Source organism: Podarcis cretensis (assembly GCF_951804945.1).
Source record: "Podarcis cretensis genome assembly, chromosome: 12".
In the NCBI taxonomy this organism is placed as follows: domain Eukaryota; kingdom Metazoa; phylum Chordata; class Lepidosauria; order Squamata; family Lacertidae; genus Podarcis; species Podarcis cretensis.
Genome location: NC_137181.1, coordinates 51,338,778 through 51,362,603, shown reverse-complemented (window position 1 = coordinate 51,362,603; position 23,826 = coordinate 51,338,778). Strand labels below are relative to the sequence as shown.

Genomic DNA, 23,826 nt, shown 5'->3' with positions numbered 1-23,826 from the left:
ATAAGGAAAGGAAAACTGATCATACCCTCCAAATCAACATGGCACAAGACAGAGGCTGAAGGTAAATACCATACTGCACTCCCCTAAATATGGTGGGCAAGGATACCTTCTGCACATCCCTGGAAAGAACATTCATGGTAAGTAACCAAAATTTCATTCCAAATAATGGCATACAGGAGGCATCAAGAGGACTTGTTTAAGCTGTCTGATCAGGGAGGAGCATTACAAGTGACCATTCTAGGATTTTAAACTGTTTTTATTGATAATTTTAATATTTCAATCTAGTGGTATATAAATTTTGTTAAATAAATCAAGGCAATCCCCCCACCTGAAACGAACAGCATAAAGACAGAAAACATGTCTTATTCTAGTCCAGGCAAGACTCTCAAGAAATGGCCAGAAAGGAAAGAGATTCCCCTCTGAAGCACATCCCTTTTCTTATATTTTGATTAAAACATCCCTTAGGGCCTCCTCCCCAGTCACTGACCCTTTAAAGACAAACCAGATTGTATGACTGTCCATTGTGTTAGCTTCAGAGGTCTAAATGGCAAACCAACAAACCTAGTATCTGCTATAAAGGCTAGAAGTCACCAGACAAATTTGAATTCTGTGTACAGTGGTACCTCGGGTTACAGGCGCTTCAGGTTACAGACTCAGCTAACCCAGAAATAGTACCTCGGGTTAAGAACTTTGCTTCAGAGTGAGAACAGAAATTGCGCAGCAGCGGCAGCAGCTAAAGTGGTACCTCAGGTTAAGAACAGTTTCAGGTTAAATATGGACCTCCAGAATGAATTAAGTTCTTAACCTGAGGTACCACTGTAGCCTATTGTCAGTCTCCTGCCAACAGATCCTTCGCCCAAAGGAAGGGTGCACAAGACAAAATAGAAGCTGTGGAGGAAGTCTGCTGGCCGGTCTTTAACACTGGCTCTGAACATTGCTTACCTAATCCTTCAAAGAGGTATCCCCATCCCAGGGGACCACTGCCTCCAACAATAGCACTACTACTGGGCCATCATCAAAGGGAAATTTGAACCTGTCCAAGGTCTTTTCTGGAAAGGAATAAAACTTTTCTGCTACTCCTGCAGCCTTCCTACCTTGCAAGGGTGTCGATCAATCAGCACTGACCAGCTTTCTGAACAATGCCAGAAAGGGAACCTCACTGGAAGAATTTGGAGCTGGAAAATCTGGTGCTTCTCTAGACTATGACTGGGATGTCAAGGTCTGCTTATGATTGCAGATCTAGGGAAAATACCCTAGAAAGAAAAGGCACAAAATCATCAGAATGGAGTAACTGGTGTAAGCATCTTGCTGCTGCCATGTGAGACCATTCTTCTTCCTTCCCAGGGGAGTCCTAAGGATTCCTCTGTAGAGAAGGTAGAGGAGCCTCAGACCCTACACCCAAAAGATGGGAGTCTTTCAACACATCATGGAAAAGTGCCCATAAAAAGGCTTGCAGACAGACTCTTGAGCTGCTTTTGTTTCCCATGAGATTTGTTTTGTTCTTTTTTCAACACTGCTGACTCTGGAAGGAGCAAGCATGAAGAGAACCCCCTTTGACCAGAGAGCTAGAACAAATGGCCCACCCTTCATGGGGCACCTGATGTCATGGCATCAAGCATGGGAAAGTGAAGCCGTGGTAGCAAAGGAACAATAGGGAGTGCTCCTGATGGTTCCTTTGCAGCTGCCCTGCTACTTTCAGAAGGGAATCTATTCCCCAGAGGCTCCTGGAGCCAAAGTCCTTACGCTTGGATGGCTCCTCTCCTCTGACTGGACAGGCAGGATCACATGAAGATCCTTGGTGGGGGACAAGTCTTCCCACACTCTCCAGACTGGCCCTGCGCTGAATAAAATTTGGCAACTTTTACATGTGTTTGGTCTATCTCATTTTTCTTCTCAACCTTACCTTTTTCCTTCAAACCGCCCTGCTCCCCGCCCACAATCTTCGTACAGTGCACTGGAGCAGAGATCCAGGACAATTTATGGGGCATCAGCTATACACACTTGTTTAGAATTACATTCCATTGAACAAAGTGAAGTTCTTTGCAGCTGTGGCTATACATGTTCCATGCTTGATGTCACGTATCACATGACACTGCCTGCTCTGGGGCACCGGGTGCTTCCTGCATACCATTCCAGAGAAGCTGCTTTGTTCAACAGGTTACATTTGCCTTTCTTTGAAGGCAAGTTATACTATTATGGCCTGTTCAGGTTCTGTAGAGCAACCGTGCCAACAGTTAAATACATTTTTGGTTACATGTCCCCGATGATCTTAATACTTAAACCATGGAGGTGCAACTAACTGTAGTGTTCTACTGTTGGTATTTTGTTCTGATTAACTTGACACTCGTATCTCCACACCAGCTAGTACACGCTGGCACTGCAATGGCAGAAATGCTAGAGGAGAATATTCAATCCAAGTGCCAACACTGTTCCATATCTGCATGATATTTTACCTGTAAATTAGCATTGGAATTATGACCAATGCAGAATTGGATGGTTGGAAAAAACAACAACACATTGTTTTATAGCTTAACCATGGTTGCTCCCAGTCATTCATTCTTTCATCCAACATCTTCAGCGCCACTCGTTACCTGCTAAAGAATAATGCAGCATCGGCAGAGTTGTTGGCGAGTGCCTCCTACAGAAGGAGGCGGAGTTACTGGAGCAAAGTAAGCATGAACTTTCACATCTGGTAGATGAGCCTGTAGGCAAAAATTAATACTCAATGAAGTTGAACAAGTTACCATAAAACTTGCATCCCAATATAGTAAAACATCTGCTTTGCTGCTGAACCCTCCCCTCCCAACAGGACCCCAACCCTCAGTTCTGCATTGCCTTAATAAATTACATCCACTTTAGTAATTGCCAGCCCTGTTCAGACTGCTTAGGCAGTAGTATGGGACTCCAATTTCCAGGATCTTTTAGCAAACAATCATTACTTGAATTTTTACTGGAACTCTTTCCAGAACAATCCACTTTTGTTAATCTTGCTCTGCAGAGCTACTAACTGCTAATGAAAAGCAGCCAAATATCCCGAATTCGGCAGCAACAGTATCAAGGTGATCCTGCCAGCCTTCATCCTATCTATGAACTCGCAGGAGAACAAAGTGTAGCTGCAACCAAAGCAGTTTTACCACCTTTTCAAAAAATTCTGTAACCCACTCTGGGAACTTAAGGTGAAGGACAGGGAATAATATTATTAATTCCTCCCAACCCTTGATAGAGACATAAGAAATAAGCTGCTCATTTTTTCCACAAATCCCTTTCTAGAAAGGAAAAAGAATATGCTGCTTCTGTTGCAGGTGCATGGTGTTCTGCATAAATTTAGACAGCATTGAGTTCAGTATTGTGCACTCTTGCTGAATGAGAGCCTACGAATAGACACTTTATTAAATGATACGACACTGGTCTTGGTGTGTATTAAAAGTCATGCCAGGAGCTACCTTGATATATCAACACTGAGGCTCTGCATCTCAGCACAGTTGTGCAGTACGTACTCTTATTCTTTTGATGCCTGCACGGGTGACTTGCTGACAGTCATATAATTCAATTCTTTCTAAGTTGTGGCAATTTTCAAGATGTTCTAGGGTCACGTCTGTGATTAGAAGGCAGTTGTCCAATTCAAGTACTTGGAGTCTTTCATGTCCACATGTGCTGCTGCTCAGATGCAGAATCCCATCATCCGTGATCAGTTCACAGTGGGACAAGCTCTAACAAAGATGAGAAATGCAATGTTTCATTAATGCATATTTCTGTAACGGGTCAAATCCATCTCCTCTCGTTTAGGAAAAGGAAATTTTTTCTGAGATGGGTGACTCCACTTATTCAGTTGGAGACAGGGCTTACAGAAATGTTTATTCCCCCCAAATTTTGACCTGCTTCAACTGAAGAAAGCAGAATTATCCATGGCTCTTGAGAACTTTTTGTAGATAAAGTGAAATAGAAAGCCTAAACAAAACAGGATTTTCTACCCTTTTTGCATTCTGAGGTTCCTTCTTGTTTTTACCTCTGGTCCTCCTTTCTCCCCACACAATATTTACTTGGGCTTCAGCATTTTTGGTTATATGCAAGTTCAAGAACACTCAAACAGTGAACCTGATAAGATATAGGATGGAATCTCCTGGATCCTATTACTTCCAAGGACTTGCTATTTCTGAGCCCAGAAGGAAGCTGACAATATAAACGCTTGGATGACATCCTTTGTAATAATAATAATAATAATAATAATAATAATAATAATAATAATAATAAATTTTATTTATATTCCGCCCTCCCCAGCTGAAGCCGGGCTCAGGGCGGCTAACAACAATCAAACAATCATTGGTCAAGATTGAAACTTTCTTTGACAGGACGTATTGCTGCAATTAAGATGAATGTATTGCCAAAAATGTTATTTTTGTTTCAAACTTTGCAGATTGTGGACAAAATGGAGTGTTTTGGGAGGTGGCAGAGAGATATTTCAAGATTTGTCTGGCAGGGCAAAAAGCCCAGAATTAAGTTTAAGATATTAACTGACGCTAAAGAAAGAGGGGGATTTGCCCTGCCAGACTTAAAGTTGTATTATGAATCAGCAGCTTTCTGCTGGTTGAAAGACTGCCTACTTCTTGAGAACACTGATGTTTTAGATTTGGAAGGATTCAACAATGCGTTTGGGTGGCATGCATATCTGTGGTATGACAAGGCTAAAATACATAAGAATTTCAAGAACCATGTTGTCAGAAAAACAGTTTTTAATGTCTGGTTGAAATATAAAGACTTATTGGAAAACAAGACCCCAAGGTGGTTATCACCAATGGAGGCTAAGGCCGTGAAAAAACTCAATATGGAGGCCGAATGGCCGAAATATTGGGAAATAATAGAAAAAGATGGAGATAACTGGAGGTTGCAGAGTATGGATAAAATAAAAGATAAAGTGCGAGATTGGCTACATTATGCTCAGATTAAAGAAGTTTTTAAGTTGGATAAAAAGGTAGGATTCCAGGTGGAAAAATCAAAGTTAGAAACTGAACTGTTAGAACCCAGCTCTAAGATACTTTCAAGAATGTATAATTTGCTGTTAAAATGGAATACACAGGATGAAATGGTCAAATCAGCCATGATAAAATGGGCACAGGACATAGGGTACAACATTATGTTTGCTGACTGGGAAAAGTTATGGACCACAGGTTTGAGATTTACGGCATGTAATGCCCTGAAAGAAAATATTATGAAAATGATATACAGGTGGTACATGACCCCAGTCAAGCTTGCAAAGATATACCATGTGTCTGATAATAAATGTTGGAAGTGTAAAGATGCTGAAGGAACATTCTTTCACCTCTGGTGGACTTGCCCTAGAGTGAAGGTTTTCTGGGAAATGATTTATAATGAACTGAAAAAGGTATTTAAGTATACCTTCCTTAAGAAACCAGAGGCCTTTCTCTTGGGCATTGTTGGTCAGAGTGTGCAAAAGAAGGATCGAACCTTTTTTATGTACGCTACAACAGCAGCAAGGATACTCATCGCTAAAAGCTGGAAAACTCAAGAATTACCCACACTGGAAGAATGGCAGATGCAACTGATAGACTATATGGAACTGGCGGAGATGACGGGCAGAATCCGAGACCTGGGAGAAGAACTGGTGGAGGAAGACTGGAAGAAATTCAAGGACTATCTACAAAAATATTGTAAATTGTATGATTGCTAAGAAAGATGTAAGATTAGCAAAAACATGGCTTCAACAAACTAGTTATAAAGAATATAAATTTAAATTCAATTGGAAGATGAAAAGATAAATTTGGGATAAGTAATATTTTATGATTAAGCTTCAATAAGAGTATGTTAAATCCCAAAATTAAATTAAATATTGGAAAATTATATTATATGAATTAAATTAAGTTAATAATTTGCTGGTAAAATTTATGTTTAGAAAGCAGGAACAAGAGATGTGAGGAAGTCCAAAGTTGAGAATGAAATGTGGATAATGGAAAATATTATGTTATTATGTATGTTTTTTATTGGTTATATAAAATTTAATAAATATTATTATTAAAAAAAAAACAATCAGATAATCGCACATTCTAAAAATATTTCATTATAAAAATCAATTAAAATCAAATTAATGGCAACTGATTAAGCAAGATTCTGTGCAGGTTGCCAGAGGAGGGAGTCAGGCTGCGCCCTGACCAAAGGCCTGGTGGAACAACTCTGTCTTGCAGGCCCTGCGGAAGGATGTCAGTATACCTTCCTTAAGGGCCCTAGTCTCTTGTGACAGAGCATTCCACCAGATTGGAGCCGCAGCCGAGAAGGCCCTGGCTCTAGTTGAGGCCAGCCTAACCTCTCTGAGGCCTGGGACCTTAAGGATGTTTTTATTTGCAGACCGTAGGTTTCTCTGTGGGGCATACCAGGAGAGGCGGTCCCGTAGGTACGAGGGTCCTAGGCCATATAGGGCTTTAAAGGTTAAAACCAGCACCTTAAACCTGATCCTGTACTCCACCGGGTGCCAGTGCAGCTGGTATAGTACCGGATGAATGTGATCTCGCAGCGAAGACCCCGTAAGGAGTCTCGCCACGGCATTCTGCACCCGCTGGAGTTTCTGGGTCAGTCTCAAGGGCAGCCCCACGTAGAGCGAGTTACAATAATCCAGTCTGGAGGTGACCGTCGCATGGATCACAGTGGCTAGGTCAGGGCGAGAGAGATAAGGGGCCAACTGCTTAGCTTGGCGGAGATGAAAAAATGCCGCCTTTGTTATAGCTGTAATCTGCGCCTCCATAGAGAGGGAGGTATCGAAGATTACACCCAAACTCTTAACGGACAGTGCTGGCACTAATTGCACCCCCGCAAGAGATGGGAGTTGCCCCCTCAATCCCATATCGTCCCGCCCCAGCCAGAGGACCTCTGTCTTCGAAGGATTTAACTTCAACCGGCTCCCACGTAACCATCCAGCCACAGCTTCCAGACATCTCGCCAGTGTGTCTGGGGCCGGGTCAGGATGGCCATCCATCAACAGATAGAGTTGGGTGTCATCAGCATACTGATGGCAACCCAGCCCAAAACTCCGGGCAAGCTGGGCGAGGGGGCGCATAAAGATGTTAAAAAGCATCGGGGAGAGAATCGCAGCCTGAGGCACTCCACACACCAAGGAGTGGCGCGGTGACAATTCCCCCCCGAGCGCCACCCTCTGTCCCTGACCAGAGAGAAACGAGCGCAGCCATTAAAGGACTGTGCCCTGGATCCCCACGTCGGCAAGGCGGTGGTCCAGGAGTTCGTGATCGACCATGTCGAAGGCTGCTGACAGGTCTAGAAGAATCAGCAGCCCCGACCCGCCTCGATCCAGCTGCCTGTGGAGATCATCTGTTAGGGCGACCAGAGCCGTCTCGGTCCCATGACCAGCGCGGAAGCCGGACTGGAATGGATCCAGAGCAGATGTTTCATCCAGAAACCTACCAAGCTGTTCAGCAATTTCAAGAGGTGAGAAATATTATCCCATTATTTTCCCATCCCCATCAAAAAGCAACATAAAACTCATTCTAATTGATGGTCATGATGAAGACTTACATGTTGCATTAAATACAATGCCATTTTAAGCCAGGCTATTTTTAAAGAAACAGAATATTTGATTGCTTTGCCTTTTAAACTGATTTTCAAAAATCAATTTTCAAGTGCCCTGATTTCCAGAGGTAGGTCAAGAAATACGTTAGTACTCTATGTAGTCTCATTACTGGCAAACACAAAACCCCAAAACATACAAAAATTTTACATGCAGAATCTGTGCTGGCATATAATCATTTGTTTATATTCTGTTCATATAAATGCCCTGCATGAACATAATCTTAAATTTCCTAATTCCCAGTTTCAACTAGCAACAAGATGAAATGGATCATTTGATCTGAAGAAGTGGAATGAGTATTTATTTGTCTTAAAACAACTAAATAAACAGGAACTTACCAATGCTTGCAGTTTAGGGCAATGAATGGAAAGTTGTATCAATGTGTTATCTGTTATCTAGAAAGAAAGAAATTATATGGAGAACAGTGTCAAACTCAGGGATAGGCAAAAATACATATCAGGTAGTTTTTGTAGTCTGCACGTTTTTACGGACACAGAAGTGTCATCTTTTAATGATACTTTTACTAGATCTGATGCAAAGGCCTTGTACAAATAGGTCTCACCAGAACACATTCTTCTAGGTCCATCTTTTCTAGTTCATGGCAATTCTAAAAGTGAGAAAAAAAGCATTCTACCATTAAAAACAAGGCTAAACTGAGAACTTAAGATTTTAGAAACTTCCAGTATGTCGTGTATACTTTATGACATGTCAGGGGCTGACTAGATGAGGAAAAAAGCGCAGAGGAAGAGGAGATGGATCCAGGCTCCTAGTGGTGGACAACCAGACACACCCCAGAGGGGAAGAGCTGGGAGGTACTAGACTGAGAGTTTGGAGGACAAGGAAAAAGGGGCAACAAGCAGGTGCCCCAGCACAAAGCAAAGACAGTGACTCCTGCCAAGCCACCCCAACAATGTTGGAGTCTCCATGTTTTTTCTGTTCTGATTTCTTAATAAAACAACTAACTTCAAGTTAGCTGGTGTTGCTTTCTCTTTTCTGCTCTGCAAAGCGTGCTACGTGTCAGCTCCCTTGACAATACACGACTCATATGTACTGAATATGAATAACTGTGGTTTGTTTTTCCTCTTATCCAAAACAGGTTAAATACTCAGTGGGTGGAGATACAGTGAAGCAACCCCTCCTTAATCTGGAAAATGTATATTAATTTTGCAATCAGTTTTTTTGAGAACTGAAAACAAGGGAACTTGACCCTCATGCATAGCTGGGCAAAAGCAAGGTCACAACCAATTCAAGGGTTACCTAGTCAAACTCCCTGAAACAGACAGATTTCCTCCTTATATCTTTGCACATGCAGATATGTACTTGTGTAAGATACTTTTTTTTAAATGTGTGGTCAATGTGGTACAAGGGCTAGAGGTGTGTCTGGCTGTGTGAAATGGAGTTACAATATCCATCCATTTTTGAAACTTAATCTACCTCAAAGGGTTGTGAGGCTAAAAGTTCTACTATAAGATACTTAGAGGAAGTATGGGATAAAAAGTTAAATAATATTAACCTTACCTACCCGTGCTAGAAGTGCAAAACCAGCATCAGTGAGATGGGAACACCTTGCAGCCTCCAGAATCCTGAAAAATAAACATTTCTGCAGTTGAGAATAATCAGAAAGAAATCCTTGTGATGACACCAGGAACCTAGCATGTGATTCTATGCAATGGAAACAGGAATAAATAATACATCTACTATCCTAGATTATTTTATTATCTCTGTTGGCAATGAGACTACAAATTTCAAGTTCTGCAACATGACTAAAATCCTGTTTCTATGGCTGATACACTATAAGAACTGAAAATCTTGACTGAGACCTGAAAACATTTTAGTTGAGTCGGGGGGGGGGGGATGAAGAAGGCTGAAGTCTGTGACAGCTGTCTTGTGGATGTGGATGGACAGAGGTCATTATTAGCATTCTCTCATCATTATCAACGTTCGGCCACAGCTTCTTGATCACATTCACAGTTTTGATGACCTGGAATTGACTATTTCTTGGAATTCCAAACTGTTGAAGGCCTGAAGCAACCCAGGGCTATAAAGCCAGGTGAAGTGTCTCCATCCATTTTTGTTCCTTTCAAGCAATGAACCATCATGCCATAATGTACAGTCATACCTCGTGTTGCGTTAGGTTCATGTTGCATCTTTTCAGCTTGCAAACACGGCAAACCAGGAAGTGTATACTTCCGGGTTTTGCCACATGCACAGAAGCATTGTGAGCTTTGCGCGGGCGCAGAAGCACTCTATCATGCTCCGCACTTATGCAGAAGCGCCGCTCTAGTTGCAGACTTTTCAGGGTGCGAACGGCACCCCAGAACGGATCGTGTCTGTAACTAGAGGTACCACTGTACTTAGGAGGACCAGAATAGGAGACCCAGTTTCAAATTCCTATTCAGACAAGTAGTTCAGTGGGTGGCCCTGGGTCCATCTCTCTTCCCTCTATCTGATCTACCTTACAGGGTTGTTGAGAGAATAAAGGGCAGGTGAACCCTGAGCTCCTTGGGAAAAGGGTAGGATACAGATCTAAAAATACAGCTTGGGTGTACACAATTACTTTCTGACAGGCTGCCTCCTGAGAGTGTTTGCTGTCCGATAGCACATCACAATAGCGCTATACCCATTTGCATCCTGAGTAGAACGCGACTGCACGGGTCGCGATTCGCTGCTTCTGTGCATGCGTGTGACATCATTTTGAGCATCTGCACGAGTGGCGAAAACTGGAAGTAACGCGTTCCATTACTTCTGGGTCGCCGCGGAGCGTAACCTGGAAACGCTTAACCTGAAGCATATTTAACCCGAGGTATGAGTGTACTACATTGTAGTGTGCCATTTGTACTAACCTTGTGCTAACCAATTCAGACCATCTAAGTTTGTGATATATTAACTAGCATTGAAAGAATACTAATGGGATGCAATGAATATTATGTAGTTTAAGCTTGCTGCTTTTTTATTTAGGTAAAGTCAGCAAACAGAATTATCTTTTTCTCTCCTTAAATGGGAAATAGGCTGCTCGTTCACTTTCCATCTCGCATATACCAACTGTTCTGTTTCTGAATCAGCATCATTCAAAACTATATACACATCACTGATCTCTTATGCTATTGCTAAAGGTTCTATTGTTACAAGAATAGCTTGGTTCCAGTTTTTAGAAAGGCTAGAATACATCTAGGGTAACTTCAAGGAATCCCAAATAGCCTGGAAGAAGTTGCTCATTGTGGTGGCGGCAATGTTTCCTAGTGATTAGTCTGTTTTTATAACAGAACAACCCTCTTTACCTTGTTATGGATGTGTTTTGGAACTCGATTTTACACTGATGATGTGCTGAAGAAAGAGGGTTTAGAAAAGGAACTTTGACTTTCACCCAGCATGTTACGTTTGTTGATCCATCCCTTGAAGTAGTTTAAAATTAACAATTTTTAAAACTGAAAAAAGCAGCAGGAAAAGAAGAAAAGTGCAGCCATAACCATCAGGAAATAAAAATTGCAAAACAAAATATAAAATGCACCAACCTTTCTATATTCACCTTAAGGGAAATAATGCAGAAATACATTGCAAAGAAAAATTCACCTCCACAAACAGACCCTAAGAAGAAGTGGGAGGGGAACAATATCAGGAAGAGGGAGATGCACAATAAACAGAATTGCCAATAAGTATCATTTTTATTTTAAGACTAGCAAGTATCTGAAATTATGTGGGCAGGAGGGAGAGAGAAGGCCCATGTATTTGAGGTCCTCCAAATGGAGTGGGGTCAGCGGCGGAGCATATACCTGCGCTGCCCAGGGCGGGCGTGCTCCCGAGAAGGGCATGGCACAGAGGGTGCCCTCCCAGGCGCAGGATAGCTGCTTGGGTGCCTGGAGTGGAGCGAGCCGCCCATGAGGGCGCCACCCACACACAACTCCCAAGCCTCCCCCAAGCTGTCAGGGGGAAGGGGGGAATGCTGCCGGCAAAGTTCCCTCCTTACCCCAATGGCTTGGGGTGGGCTTGGGAGTTGTGGGTGGGTGGTGTGCTGAATGTCACCCCCCCCCCTCAGTGAGGGCACCCGGAGCGGTCCACCACCCCCTTCCTACACCTGAGTGGGGTGGGAAATGCATCTGTGTGTGCTCCCTGCAGAGTCTCATTTAATGGAGACTCTGCTATTCTCAGCCAGGAATGGGAAGTAGGCTTTACCTGCAAGTATACCCATACTGATTAATGTATGACTTTTTTTTTTTACTTTTTTTTGGGGGGGGGGTGGTTAGATGCCTGCACCCACAGACACTGCTGGACTCATGAACATAACCAACACCACTGCTACTCATCTTATTTTCTGTTCCCGATTTTGGAAGGTGTGTTATTTTCCCAACTTTTAAAAAATTATTAGCTTATCCCATAAGATTAAGTGGAATCTATCTTCCCATGCTATAATTCTAGGAGAAAAGCTGTTCCCCCAACCATGCAGCAAGCTTGGTTCTCTTTCCACATTGTCCCCAGTGATGTATAAACAAGGTTTTGCTTGCCCATCCTCCTCCTATTTATATGAATGTCTTGGGGAAATGCACAATTACACATTCCAGGCAAAATATACAAAGAAAGCAGAGAAAGATGAGGGAAGGGTTAAAGATATACTGCTACTTGCATATTGTGGTCTAATTAGCAATTCCACACTTTTTCCAAATGGGTGGCTCTGTTAGTCTGTTGCAGCAAAACAACAAAGTTTTGTGGCACCTTCGAGGCCAGCAGATTTATTGTAGCATGAGCTTTTGCAGACTACAGTCTACCTTTGGCACATTTAAGTTAACACTGAAAAGTATTAAATCTAATCAGGTCTCAGAAATTTATCTGTAATCCAGGATTACATTTTCAGTTAGTTTTCAGGGAATATGCAAATTTCAATATATATGACTTTAAAAATACTAAAATCACACAGGGGAGGATCCTAGCCATACTTACTTGGAAATAAGTCCTGTGGAACTTACTTAGGAACATAGAAAGTTGCCTTCCATTGATCAGGTCCACCTAGCTCACTGACTCGCAGAACTTCTCCAAGGTTTCAGACAGGAGTTTTTCGCAGCACCACCTGGAGATGGCAGGGGTTGAATCTGGGCCCCTCCCCATTTTCCTGTTTTGCTTTTCGATAAATACGCATTGGACTGCATCATAGTTGTCACTGAAAACTATTAGGCACCTGCTAGTCTGATGACGATGAATGCAACTTCAAATCAGAGGGAGACAACCACCACTCAGTAATGTGTGAACTGAATAGTACTCACTTCAATCTTGGACAGTTCAGACCAAGAGCTACGAGAGAAGCATCTGTAAGGTTTGTACAACCAGAAACACAAAGCGACTGGAGTTGGTGACATCCTCTACAGATACCTGCTATGCCATCATCCGATATTTGCTGTAACAAAGAACAGTGGGAAGTTCTGTCATCTGAAGTTAGGCAATTTCTCTTAAAAGGTATCAAGTTTACACAATTAAATAACAAATGTTAACAATAACAATTCTCATGCAGTTTGTTCCATACTATTTATTTTCACTCCAAGGGCATGCTAGTCAACATTTTTATAGATTCCGCTCTATAGTCATCTGGAAAGGAGTTTCCTCAAACACAGTGCTTTATCTTGCAGTTTGGTGCACTATTTCAAAGATGGATTTCCTTTCAACCTTGGTAATATGCATTTTGCTGAAGGAAGCAAGTATACTAGCAGCCAAAAAGAAAAAGAAAGAAGCTTGCGTGCAAACATGCCAAACAATAATTACCGTATTTTTCGCCCTATAGGACGCACTTTTTCCCCTCCAGAAATGAAGGAGAAATCTGGGTGCGTCCTATGGGGCGAATACAGGCTTTCGCTGAAGCTTGGGGAGCGAGAGGGGTTGTACGCACCGACCCCTCTCGCTCTCCAGGCTTCAGGAAGACATCCGCAGCCTAGACAGCCCTGCGGGCGGTCCCGCAGGGATGTCTAGGCTGCGGATAGCAGCCTGCTTCCCGGAGCATCAGGCGCCCTGAAAGCAGAGCGCCCGGCGCTTCGGGAGCACATCCGCAGCCTGGGCAGCCCTGCAGGAGGTCCCGCAGGGATGTCTAGGCTGCGGATAGCAGCCTGCTTTCCGGAGCGTCGGGCGCCCTGAAAGCAGAGTGCCCGGCGCTTTGGGAACACATCCGCAGCGTGGCGAGCCCTGCGGGAGTTCCCCGCAGGGCTCCCCACGCTGCGGATACCAGCCTGCCACCCGGTGGGCGGGGCGCCCTGAAGCAGAGCGACCCGCGCGCCGGACAGACATCCGCAGCGTGGCGAGCCCTGCAGGAGTTCCCCGCCTGGCTCCCCACGCTGCGGATAGCAGCCTGCCGCACGGCGGGCGGGGCGCCCTGAAGCAGAGCGCCCCGTGCGCCGGACAGACATCGGCTAGCCCCACAAGCTCGGGGGACAGCAGGGAGGCGCAGCGCCGCCATCCCGCTGTTCCCCGACCTGGTTCCGTTTCCCCGACCTGCTTTTGGGGGGGAAATAAAGGGGGGGAAATTCCTTTATTTCCCCCCAAAAAAACTAGGTGCGTCCTATGGGACGGAGCGTCCTATGGGACGAAAAATACGGTATGTCAAGAAATCACTATTACAGTCAAACCTCGGTTCTTCAACGGGTCCGTTTTCAAATTTTTCGGCTCCCAAACGCCAAAAACCTGGAAGTAACTGCTCCGGTTTTTGAACGATTTTTGGAAGCCGAAGGTGCTTCACGGCTTCCATTTTGAATTTCCCTATTGCACTGAGGCTTCCGCTTTCAGTTTTCGGTTGTCGAACATTTAAGTCTAACAGTCTTCTGGAACGGATTAAGTTTGACAACCAAGGTTTGACTATAGTTCATGATTCTAGGAAAGCAAGAAAAAGGCTGGGAAACAATGGGAGGGCACTGATGAGACTTTTTTGTGAGCTACTATAGAGAAGGGGAAATGTGAATCACCTGGCCCCCACTCCACATCTCCTCATTTTTTAAATCCATCAGCAATCATGCAGGGTGGGTGATTGATTGATTGACTGATTGATTGATTGAGATCCAGCGCTGAGGGCCTTCTGGCGGTTCTCTCATTGCGAGAAGTGAGGTTACAGGGAACCAGACAGAGGGCCTTCTTGGCAGTGGCGCCCACCCTGTGGAACACCCTTCCTTCATATGTGAAGGAAATAAGCAGCTATGCTATTTTTAAGAGGCATCTGAAGACAGGCCTGTTTAGGGAAGTTTTTAATATTTAATGTTGTATTGTTTTTAACACTTGATTGGGAGCCACCCAGAGTGGCTGGGGAGACTCAGCCAGATGGGCGGGGTATAAATAATAAATTATTATTATTATTTATTATTATTATTGATCCCTTTCTTTCCTGCTAGCTGGGAACTGCTGTGGAGCTCCTAGCAATGGCATGGCACAAGTTGTTAGGCGTTATCACTGCTTTGGTGGGAGACTGAAGGTTAATTGTTATGATGTGCCCTTTTGTGTGTGTTGGCTATAACGGATCCATGACTGAGTTGTTTGGCTGAGCACCTAATACCATCTTCATCTAGGTGTCTAGGGAAAAGAAATCTTGCAGGAACCATAGTAGGACAGCCTCTCTCGGTGATAGAGGAGAAAGACAGGCATAGCTGGAAGAGGGAACACCAAGATTACTTGAGGACTGTGTCCCTCGCCAAATTCAAATAATTATTGACTACTGGTTGTGCTGGCTCAAGTTCATGGTTCTTCATCCGAACGGCCACAATTTCCCTACCTTTGGCATGTCATGTGCACCAAATTCCTGACCTTGGAATTGATTATTTGCCCCTTCTTTGATATGCCCTAATAACTTTAGGCTCCTATTTTTGATATCTTCTTTTATAAAGTGGCACTTTATAAAAGAAAATGGAACAACCAGGACAAACTGAACATTAGCTGTAAGACAATATTTTCAAAATTCTGAATGCATGGCAGAAGCTTGTTTGGTACATGTGTATTCTCAATATTAAACTCTGAAGCCTAGCATTAAAATTTCCTCAAAACGGATCCCAGAACAGATTAAGTTCGAGAACCAAGGTACCACTGTAGTTTTCATCCTAGGAGAATGACCTTTTCCATCTAATCATAGAAGCTACAAAGTGCAAAGAGAAGTACTTACCATGCATGACTGCAAGTTTAAGATAACCAGTTCATGGCAATGAGTCTCAATGTGGTGAAGCGCCTCATCTACCAGCTGTATTAATGAAAAGAAAATAAATTGGCAGAAGAAGTGGACATAAGCATGGCAAAATATCACGTCAATAAATGAATACTGCTTTATTCGTGGAAAGCATGGCCTCCATGGGGCTGTCCCTGAATAGGTCTGGCCCAACCCATAGCCGCAGACATGCCTTGGACCTGTTTACCTCTATGGATGTTGGTGATCTGACACTAAGTAAAAGCGAAACGAAAGAAGTGCCATGGTCAGATCACTTCCTGGTGCAACTGGACTTCTCTGCGACCCATCCCCTCTGCAGGGAGGTGGGACCAATTCGGATGGTCCGCCCCTGCCACTTAATGGATCCAAATGGTTTCCAGAGAGTGGTAGGGGATGCTTTATCCCATGTTGATGGCCTTTCAGCCGATTCCCAGGTGGCCCGCTGAAATGTGGAGTTAACCAGGGCTACTGACTGTTTGGCTCCGAAGCGCCCTCTCCGATTGCATGGAGCCCGGACAGCCCCGTGGCTTTCCACGCATCTGAGGGCAGAGGGCAATGAAACAATCATTAAGACGGCTAGAGCGCCGGTGGTGGATAACTCATTCCGAATCCGACTGGACACAGCTTAGAGCTCAACGTCGAGCCTACCAAGTGGCGAAAGCGACGGCGAAGAAGAATTTCTTTACCGCCTCTATTGCATCTACAGAAAACAGCAGCAGGAGACTTTTTCAGGTGGTTCACAATTTAGCGGAACCACCTGCAACATCAGGGCCCAGTATGGGCCACATGTTCTCCTGCAATGATTTTGCAAAGTTTTTTGCAGATAAAATCGCTCAGATTCAGGAAGAAGTAGAAGAAGCAGGGCCGGGGCGGGAGAGTGCTAGAGTTCTGTCTAAAGTTGTGTGGGATCAATTCCAATCTGTTACCCCCGAGGATGTGGACAGGCTGCTTGGACGAGTGAAACCAACCACTTGTCTCCTTGATCCTTGCCCATCCTGGCTTATAAAAGCTAGCCGGGAAGGACTGGGCGATGGGCTTCGTGGGGTGGTGAATGCTTCCCTCCATGAGGGAGCCTTCCCAGACCCGCTGAAAGAGGCGGTTATTAAACCGCTTCTTAAAAAACGATCTTTAGATGCGGCCACCATGGCCAACTATATCACCCAGTCTCAAATCTTCCATTCTTGGGCAAGGTGATTGAGCGAGCGGTTGCCGAACAACTCCAGGCACGCCTGGAACAAGCGGACCATTTGGATCCCTTCCAGTCGGGATTCAGGCCTCATCATGGGACTGAAACTGCCTTGGTCGCACTGGTTGATGATCTCCGGCGGGCTAGGGACAAAGGTGAGAGCTGTTTCCTAGTTCTGCTGGATCTCTCAGCGGCGTTTGATACCATCGACCATAACATCCTTCTGGACCGTCTTGAGGGGCTGGGAGCTGGGGGCACTGTCATACAGTGGTTCCACTCCTTCCTCCTGGGCCGTGTTCAGAAAGTGTTGGTGGGGGATGAGTGTTCAGACCCCTGGGCTCTCACTTGTGGGGTGCCTCAGGGTTCTGTCCTCTCCCCCATGCTTTTCAACATTTACATGCAGCCGCTGGGAGAGATCATCAGGAGGTTTGGGCTGGGTGTTCATCAGTATGCGGATGATACCCAGCTCTACCTCTCTTTTAAATCAGAACCAGTGAAGGCGGTGAAGGTCCTGTGTGAGTGTCTGGAGGCGGTTGGAGGATGGATGGCGGCTAACAGATTGAGGTTGAATCCTGACAAGACAGAAGTACTGTTTTTGGGGGACAGGAGGCGGGCGGGTGTGGAGGATTCCCTGGTCCTGAATGGGGTAACTGTGCCCCTGAAGGACCAGATGCGCAGCCTGGGAGTCATTTTGGACTCACAGCTGTCCATGGAGGCACAGGTCAAATCTGTGTCCAGGGCAGCTGTTTACCAGCTCCATCTGGTACGTAGGCTGAGACCCTATCTGCCTGCGGATTGTCTCACCAGAGTGGTGCATGCTCTGGTTATCTCCCGCTTGGACTACTGCAATGCACTCTACGTGGGGCTACCTTTGAAGGTGACTCGGAAACTACAACTAATCCAGAATGCGGCAGCTAGACTGGTGACTGGGGGCGGCCACCGAGACCATATAACACCGGTCTTGAAAGACCTACATTGGCTCCCAGTACGTTTCCGAGCACAATTCAAAGTGTTGGTGCTGACCTTTAAAGCCCTAAACGGCCTCGGTCCAGTATACCTGAAGGAGCGTCTCCACCCCCATCGTTCTGCCCGGACGCTGAGGTCCAGCGCCGAGGGCCTTCTGACGGTTCAAAGCTACAGGGAACCAGGCAGAGGGCCTTCTCGGTAGTGGCGCCCACCCTGTGGAACACCCTCCCACGAGATGTCAAAGCGATAAACAACTACCTGACATTCAGAAGACATCTTAAGGCAGCCCTGTTCAGGGAAGTTTTTAACGTGTGATATTTTACTGTATTTTTGGTTTCCATGGAAGGCGCCCAGAGTGGCTGGGGAGGCCCAGCCAGATTTGCGGGGTATAAATAATAAATTATTATTATTATTCTTATTATTATTATTATTCAACAACAAAAAAAACTTTGTCGGATACCCCAATATAAAACTAACTCTTATGGGTTCAACTTGGTACCTTAGCAGGTTTGTACCTGTGTGCATCCTCTAAGAAATAGTGCTTTTAGTCCACTGCACCCTTTCACCAGTGCTTCAATGCCATCTTTTGTAATCTGATCACACCAGGAAAGATTCAAGAGTTCCAGATTTTGGCATCCCTCACTGCAACAAGAAAGAAAAGAAAGCACTGTGTTTGAGTAGTTATTATAGCAGCAGAGCCAAATTAAATTCTTCTTAACAAATATTAAAGGTAACTGCCAGCCACCACAGAACAAAATCTTGAGGGAAAGGCCACACACAGTCATAAAGATTTAAACACCAGCAATACTATTAATAGGCAGCACCAGTCGATTTCCAGATATAAACTTAAATCATTTCAATGTAAGTTGAATAATAAAAAGCTTTACCTTAAACTTCTCAAAGAGTTGTTTGTGATGGAAATACAAGATGTCAGATCCAGATGTTTTAGCCTGGGGCAAAATTTGCTAAGGCTAAAGCAAGTGCTGTAAAGGAAGAGAGGCAGTAAAAATGAATCGAACTAATTTTTTAAAAACATCAGTTTTCCCATCCGACACCGTTGGCTTACCTATCAGTAATTTTTGTGCATCCATTAAGGTTCAAATGTTCAATGTTTCTACAGTTCTGTGCAAATGTTCTGCAAAAGCAATAAAATTAAAAAGCACAAATAAGTAGAGCACATTTTTATGTACTAATGCACTCTCCCATCAGGCACTTAACATTTACAATACATCAGAAACACAGTTGGCTGTGTTTGAGATAATATTCAGGTTCTGTCAGAGCTTTCACACTAAAAAACTATTTGCAACTTATTAATCTCATATCCATTCCTTTAATTATTATGCCATCATGTGAAGGAGAAAGTGTCTCTGCACAGCTGTTCTGGAATTCCCCAAACAATTAAAGTAAAATGTTAATTATGGTAAGAATTTCTGAATTGTTTTAAATGACTTACAGTTTGATCCTATGATGACTGGAGAGAAAAGGACTTAAAATGCACATGACCAGGTTTTTAACATCCCATTCACAACCTTGTTGCCAGACAGTTCTAATGGCAGTGTTAGAAACTGAGATATGAAAGCTAGGAGCTAAATGGCACCTTAAACCTAGGTTATGGGTGCAACAACGGAATGTCTTGCTTTTTTATAACAAGAGTACAAAACTAAATAAATGAACTGCAGCTAAATTGTGATGTTCATTTTTCACATGTTCTAGTCCTTCCCCTGCCTACCCCCCTAATATTCTTAAGAGGGTCTCTTCTCCAGTCTTCAGAGAGTAGCTGAAAGTGGGAAGGGAGAAAATAGTCTTTTCCTTCCACTCTGCAGTTTTAATCTGAACTCTTAGGTGCAGTATTGCGCCCAGAAGCTCAGAAACTGCTAATGAAATTCCTTGTCACAAAAGGCACCTAGAACATTGGGAGTTTCCAACAGGTGCTGCACTGATGGGGTCTGGCAGGCCCTACACCGCTGAGACACTGGCATTCAAAAGTTGTACAACCCTACATTCTTTCCAGTGATGGTACCGCAGGTGAGGAAAATGAGTTTTGATAGCTTCTAGCCAGGAACTACAGGTTTATTGTACCTTATTCCAGACAGGGGACTGTCACAAAACCAGCTAGCCAGGAAATGTGAGTAGCATGTCAGTGGTTGCAAGATGTAATGCTTGTGACAGAATAGCTACTTATAGGGATACTGTAGGCAATGCACCTCTCACTGTCTAGATTGTTCCAGTCAGCAATGGCAGACTCCCTTCCCCCTTTGACTAACCAATTCTGGGTTCAGAGCTCAGCTACACTGGCATTTTCATCAGTATCGTTGTACTCGTGATCCAGAGTTGGTCAATGTGGTACTGGGTATTCTACTCAAACACTTGTTGCAGCCTCCACCTTTCCATCATGGTTGATGCTGAAAACTGTAATGCAATTTAAAAAGAGCAACTTTTAAAATATTACTTACTTTAAAGAAGTATCTCCAACCCCAAGACAGCCTCTCAGACTCAGTTGTCTCAGGAACCCACCACATCTTTTGGAAATATTTTCTAAGACCCGGCCCTTAAATAGATGAAACAAATATCAACTTCATATCTAACCAGATGCCTTTCAAGAGGAGCACCAAACCAGGAAGAATAATGTCTAAAACAGACAAAAACAAAACAAAAAATGTTTTTATTGCTGAAGGCCTCAAGCCAACTCTATTTAAATGAACTGCCAGGGATACTGGAAAGAGCCATATGAGGACATGGCAAAATGATCACTTTTAGCATACACAGATTTCTTCAAAAATACATATAAATAAATAAAACTTACATGGTGGTAGAAATCTCACACCACGTAAGTATGTAGGTTCCAGTATTGGAAATGCTCAACTAAAGTATAAAGAACCTGCTAAATCAGGGCCAATTTAAACCACAACCTTTCCTCTTTGCCAGGATGGAAATGCCCCATTCTAGGTTTCTATAGGTCTGAAGTTTAGTTCTTTGTTAACCTAACTGAAACATAACAACTTGGAATCAGGACAGTATGTGCAGGATTGAGATCAATGTTAGGAAGTGCTTTCTGTTGCAACAACTGAGAGATACCACACAAAAACATTTAAAACTCGGTGTATAATAATGATCCAATATGTCCATCTATCTCCCATAACAGCAGAGTGCATCATGATGCAGGTCATGAATTCAAGCAGTACCCAACTTCAAGCCAGAGGGTACTAAAGAATTTAAAGATCTTAAAAAGGGTTGGCCTCTCTAAGAATCTAATGTTATCCACAATGGGATGGAGCCTAAGAGAGGTAGTATGAGGGCAGAGGCTTTAAAAAGGCTCAATATGGGCTCAACATTTGTCAGATCAAGCCATTCATTCAGAGCTATCTGTGGTCCTGCCCCAGACCAGAACAGGACATAGTTAGGCTTCGTCTCTCTCTCTCTCTCTCTCTCTCTCTCTCTCACTATGTGACTGGTGCAAAGAGGAAAAAGATGAACTATAGCAACAATGGTGGTGGCAGTCCTAAGCTTCAGTGGTATATGGAAAAACATTCCTTACAAAAAGTTTCATTGATTTCTGTTAAGAAAATACAAAATAAAAGTTTGCAATATTTGTTTTAAGAAAATAATAATAATAATTGAATACCTTAAAAGAATTATGAAGAGGAGACAGTGAAAGCTCAAGGCATTGTGTAATCCCCTCACCTGGTAAAACCTGTAAATTATTTTTCAACCTTTTGCGAAAGCTGCCTGGCCACCATTTGTTTTATGTATAGAAAAGCAGTTTTTCATTATTATCCCTTACTTTATTTGCAATGTAACAAAGAAAGAAAATGAAACCAGACACAGTGCAATCAGTGGGCAAGAGGTCAGATGAGGTTTTAGTTGCTTGTTGCTCTAAAAAAAAGATAATTAAAAGCAATTAACTACTTTCAAATCAAAGTTCAACCAATAATGCTAGATAAAAATGTAAAATTAAATCAAATCTGTACTTTAAAGTTTCAGTTTTACATTGTTTTTATGATAGTGAAAAACGTTATGTGTTACGAACCTCGACATCTGTCTGAAAGTTAAAAAGGTCTATTCTTTGCCAGTTACTCCCATCCAGGGCCAACACATTCCAAGACTAAAATAAACAAAGAACACATACATATATGCTTGCTGTATATGCGCAACATAATAACCAATGTCTTTTCAAAACATCACTCACAAAACGTATGATGAAAGCATGAAGAATTCAGAACTAGGATTTTTCCATGTTTAAAATGGTCCTTAGTTGAGGGAAACTACTTTTAAAGCAACATTTTAAGGCCCAGTTTCTTGAGAGATAAATATCCTGTAAGAGTGCAAGAATATTACCTAAATGCAAAGTTAGATGAAATAATACTTACTTGGTATAATAAAGTAGCTAGGAGTGCAACTTGTGAGCCAATTTATAATTTCACCTCAGTTATGAACTCACTAGGAAGCCTTAAACAAACCTCTATTCTGTTTAGCTTAAACTACAATATGGAGCTAATACACACAAGCCATTCTGCAGGGCTGTTAAACAATGTGACCCTATACACCAGAGCTTTCCAAACTGTGTATCAGCTGCAGTGTGGAGGTGTGTCACATCAAGCTGATCGCCTTTTTTTTTTTTACCTTAGGAGAATTACTATTCTCCCTCTGTTGAAGCTACTGAAGCCTCTCAAGCAGCAAAGCGGCACACCCTGAAAATCAGCAACAAATCCTCTCTCTTTTTTGCAATTATTTGCTCATCTTTCCTCCAAATGCACCAACCTCCCCCAACAATACTCCTAGGAAATCCCAAAGCCAATTTTCTCTTTCTCCCCAGGGCAGCTAGAACAGAATAGGAAGGTGTGTCTAGTATTGAAATAGTAATGGAGCAGTCTCTAGGTTTAACCCTCACCAGGGGGCAGGAGAGGGGAAAAACAAGGACAACTTATTTCCAGGTTTGTAGCAAGTAAAACAAAAACAAAACCACCACTCTGTGCTTTCTCCTTCCAGCACAAAAGCAGGCACCAAGGCTGCAACCAAGTTGAAAGGCTGTGCATGGTTACGACTTTCTCATGCTGCCCTCCTCAGGTCCAAGTGTTGCAAGGCTGCTCAGGGAGGTCCTGGCAACCATGAGCCATTCGATCAGGATGCATGTCTGTCGTGTCCCTACACCATCCTCCCGGAGCGGCCTTGCAAAGCTCAGATCCAGGGATGGTGGCACAAGGAGGTGGCTGCAGGGTGGGGGCTAGGCACAAACACACCCATCCCGGGAGGCTTGCATACATGCTCCACTTCTGGAGAGCATCTCTAGTTTGCTAGTAAAACTGAATTGCCGTGTTGCAAAATAATGCATGTCTAAAAAGTGTGTCACCAACATGAAAAGCTTGGAAAGCACTGCTATCCATGTCCACTCAGAAATAACCCCAAGTTCAATGGGGCTTAGTCCCAGGCAAGTGGATACAGGATTGCAGCTTTCATAAATGCTTATTATTATTATTATTATTATTATTATTATTATTATTCTACCACCACATCAATTGTTTCCCCATCTATACATGTTAGAACCAAGCTGAAATGTAGGGAATATGGTTCATAAACTATGGTTTGGTGTTACAGTGGTACCTCGGGTTACATACGCTTCAGGTTACAGTCTCCACTAACCCAGAAATAGTGCTTCAGGTTAAGAACTTTGCTTCAGGATGAGAACAGAAATCATGCTCCGGCGGCACAGCAGCAGCAGGAGGCCCCATTAGCTAAAGTGGTACTTCAGGTTAAGAACAGTTTCATTTAAGTAAGGACCTCCGGAACGAATTAAATACTTAACCCGAGGTACCACTGTACTGAATAAGCCTCAGGCTCATCACCTCCCCTTGCTCCTCCACTGATGCAAGGAGGCGGCTAGAAAACTCTGCTTCCATTTTTAGTTAATTACAGTTTAGCATTATGTTTTAAATAAAC

The 23,826-nt window shown here is 43.4% G+C and overlaps 1 protein-coding gene across 3 annotated transcripts in view; it reads right to left on the bottom strand.

Annotated features, from left to right (window-relative positions):
• FBXL2 (F-box and leucine rich repeat protein 2) overlaps positions 1–23,826 on the bottom strand; it is a 36,177-nt gene that overhangs the window by 2,848 nt on the left and 9,503 nt on the right. Inside the window, exons 4-16 of one of the 3 annotated variants that reach the window (XM_079947793.1) lie at positions 21,920–21,994; positions 20,346–20,440; positions 18,959–19,027; positions 18,780–18,875; positions 18,408–18,534; positions 15,702–15,776; positions 12,841–12,971; positions 9,111–9,171; positions 8,151–8,195; positions 7,927–7,983; positions 3,498–3,710; positions 2,592–2,702; positions 321–1,253 (exon numbers count right to left, since the gene is read on the bottom strand). In XM_079947793.1, the coding sequence (XP_079803919.1) occupies positions 2,595–2,702; positions 3,498–3,710; positions 7,927–7,983; positions 8,151–8,195; positions 9,111–9,171; positions 12,841–12,971; positions 15,702–15,776; positions 18,408–18,534; positions 18,780–18,875; positions 18,959–19,027; positions 20,346–20,440; positions 21,920–21,994 (1,152 nt within the window). In that variant the 3' untranslated portion in view covers positions 321–1,253; positions 2,592–2,594. Of the gene's footprint in view, positions 1–320; positions 2,703–3,443; positions 3,711–7,926; positions 7,984–8,150; positions 8,196–9,110; positions 9,172–12,840; positions 12,972–15,701; positions 15,777–18,407; positions 18,535–18,779; positions 18,876–18,958; positions 19,028–20,345; positions 20,441–21,919; positions 21,995–23,826 lie in introns of those variants that run through there. The other 2 variants (XR_013832162.1, XM_079947794.1) reach the window with 2 other exon arrangements.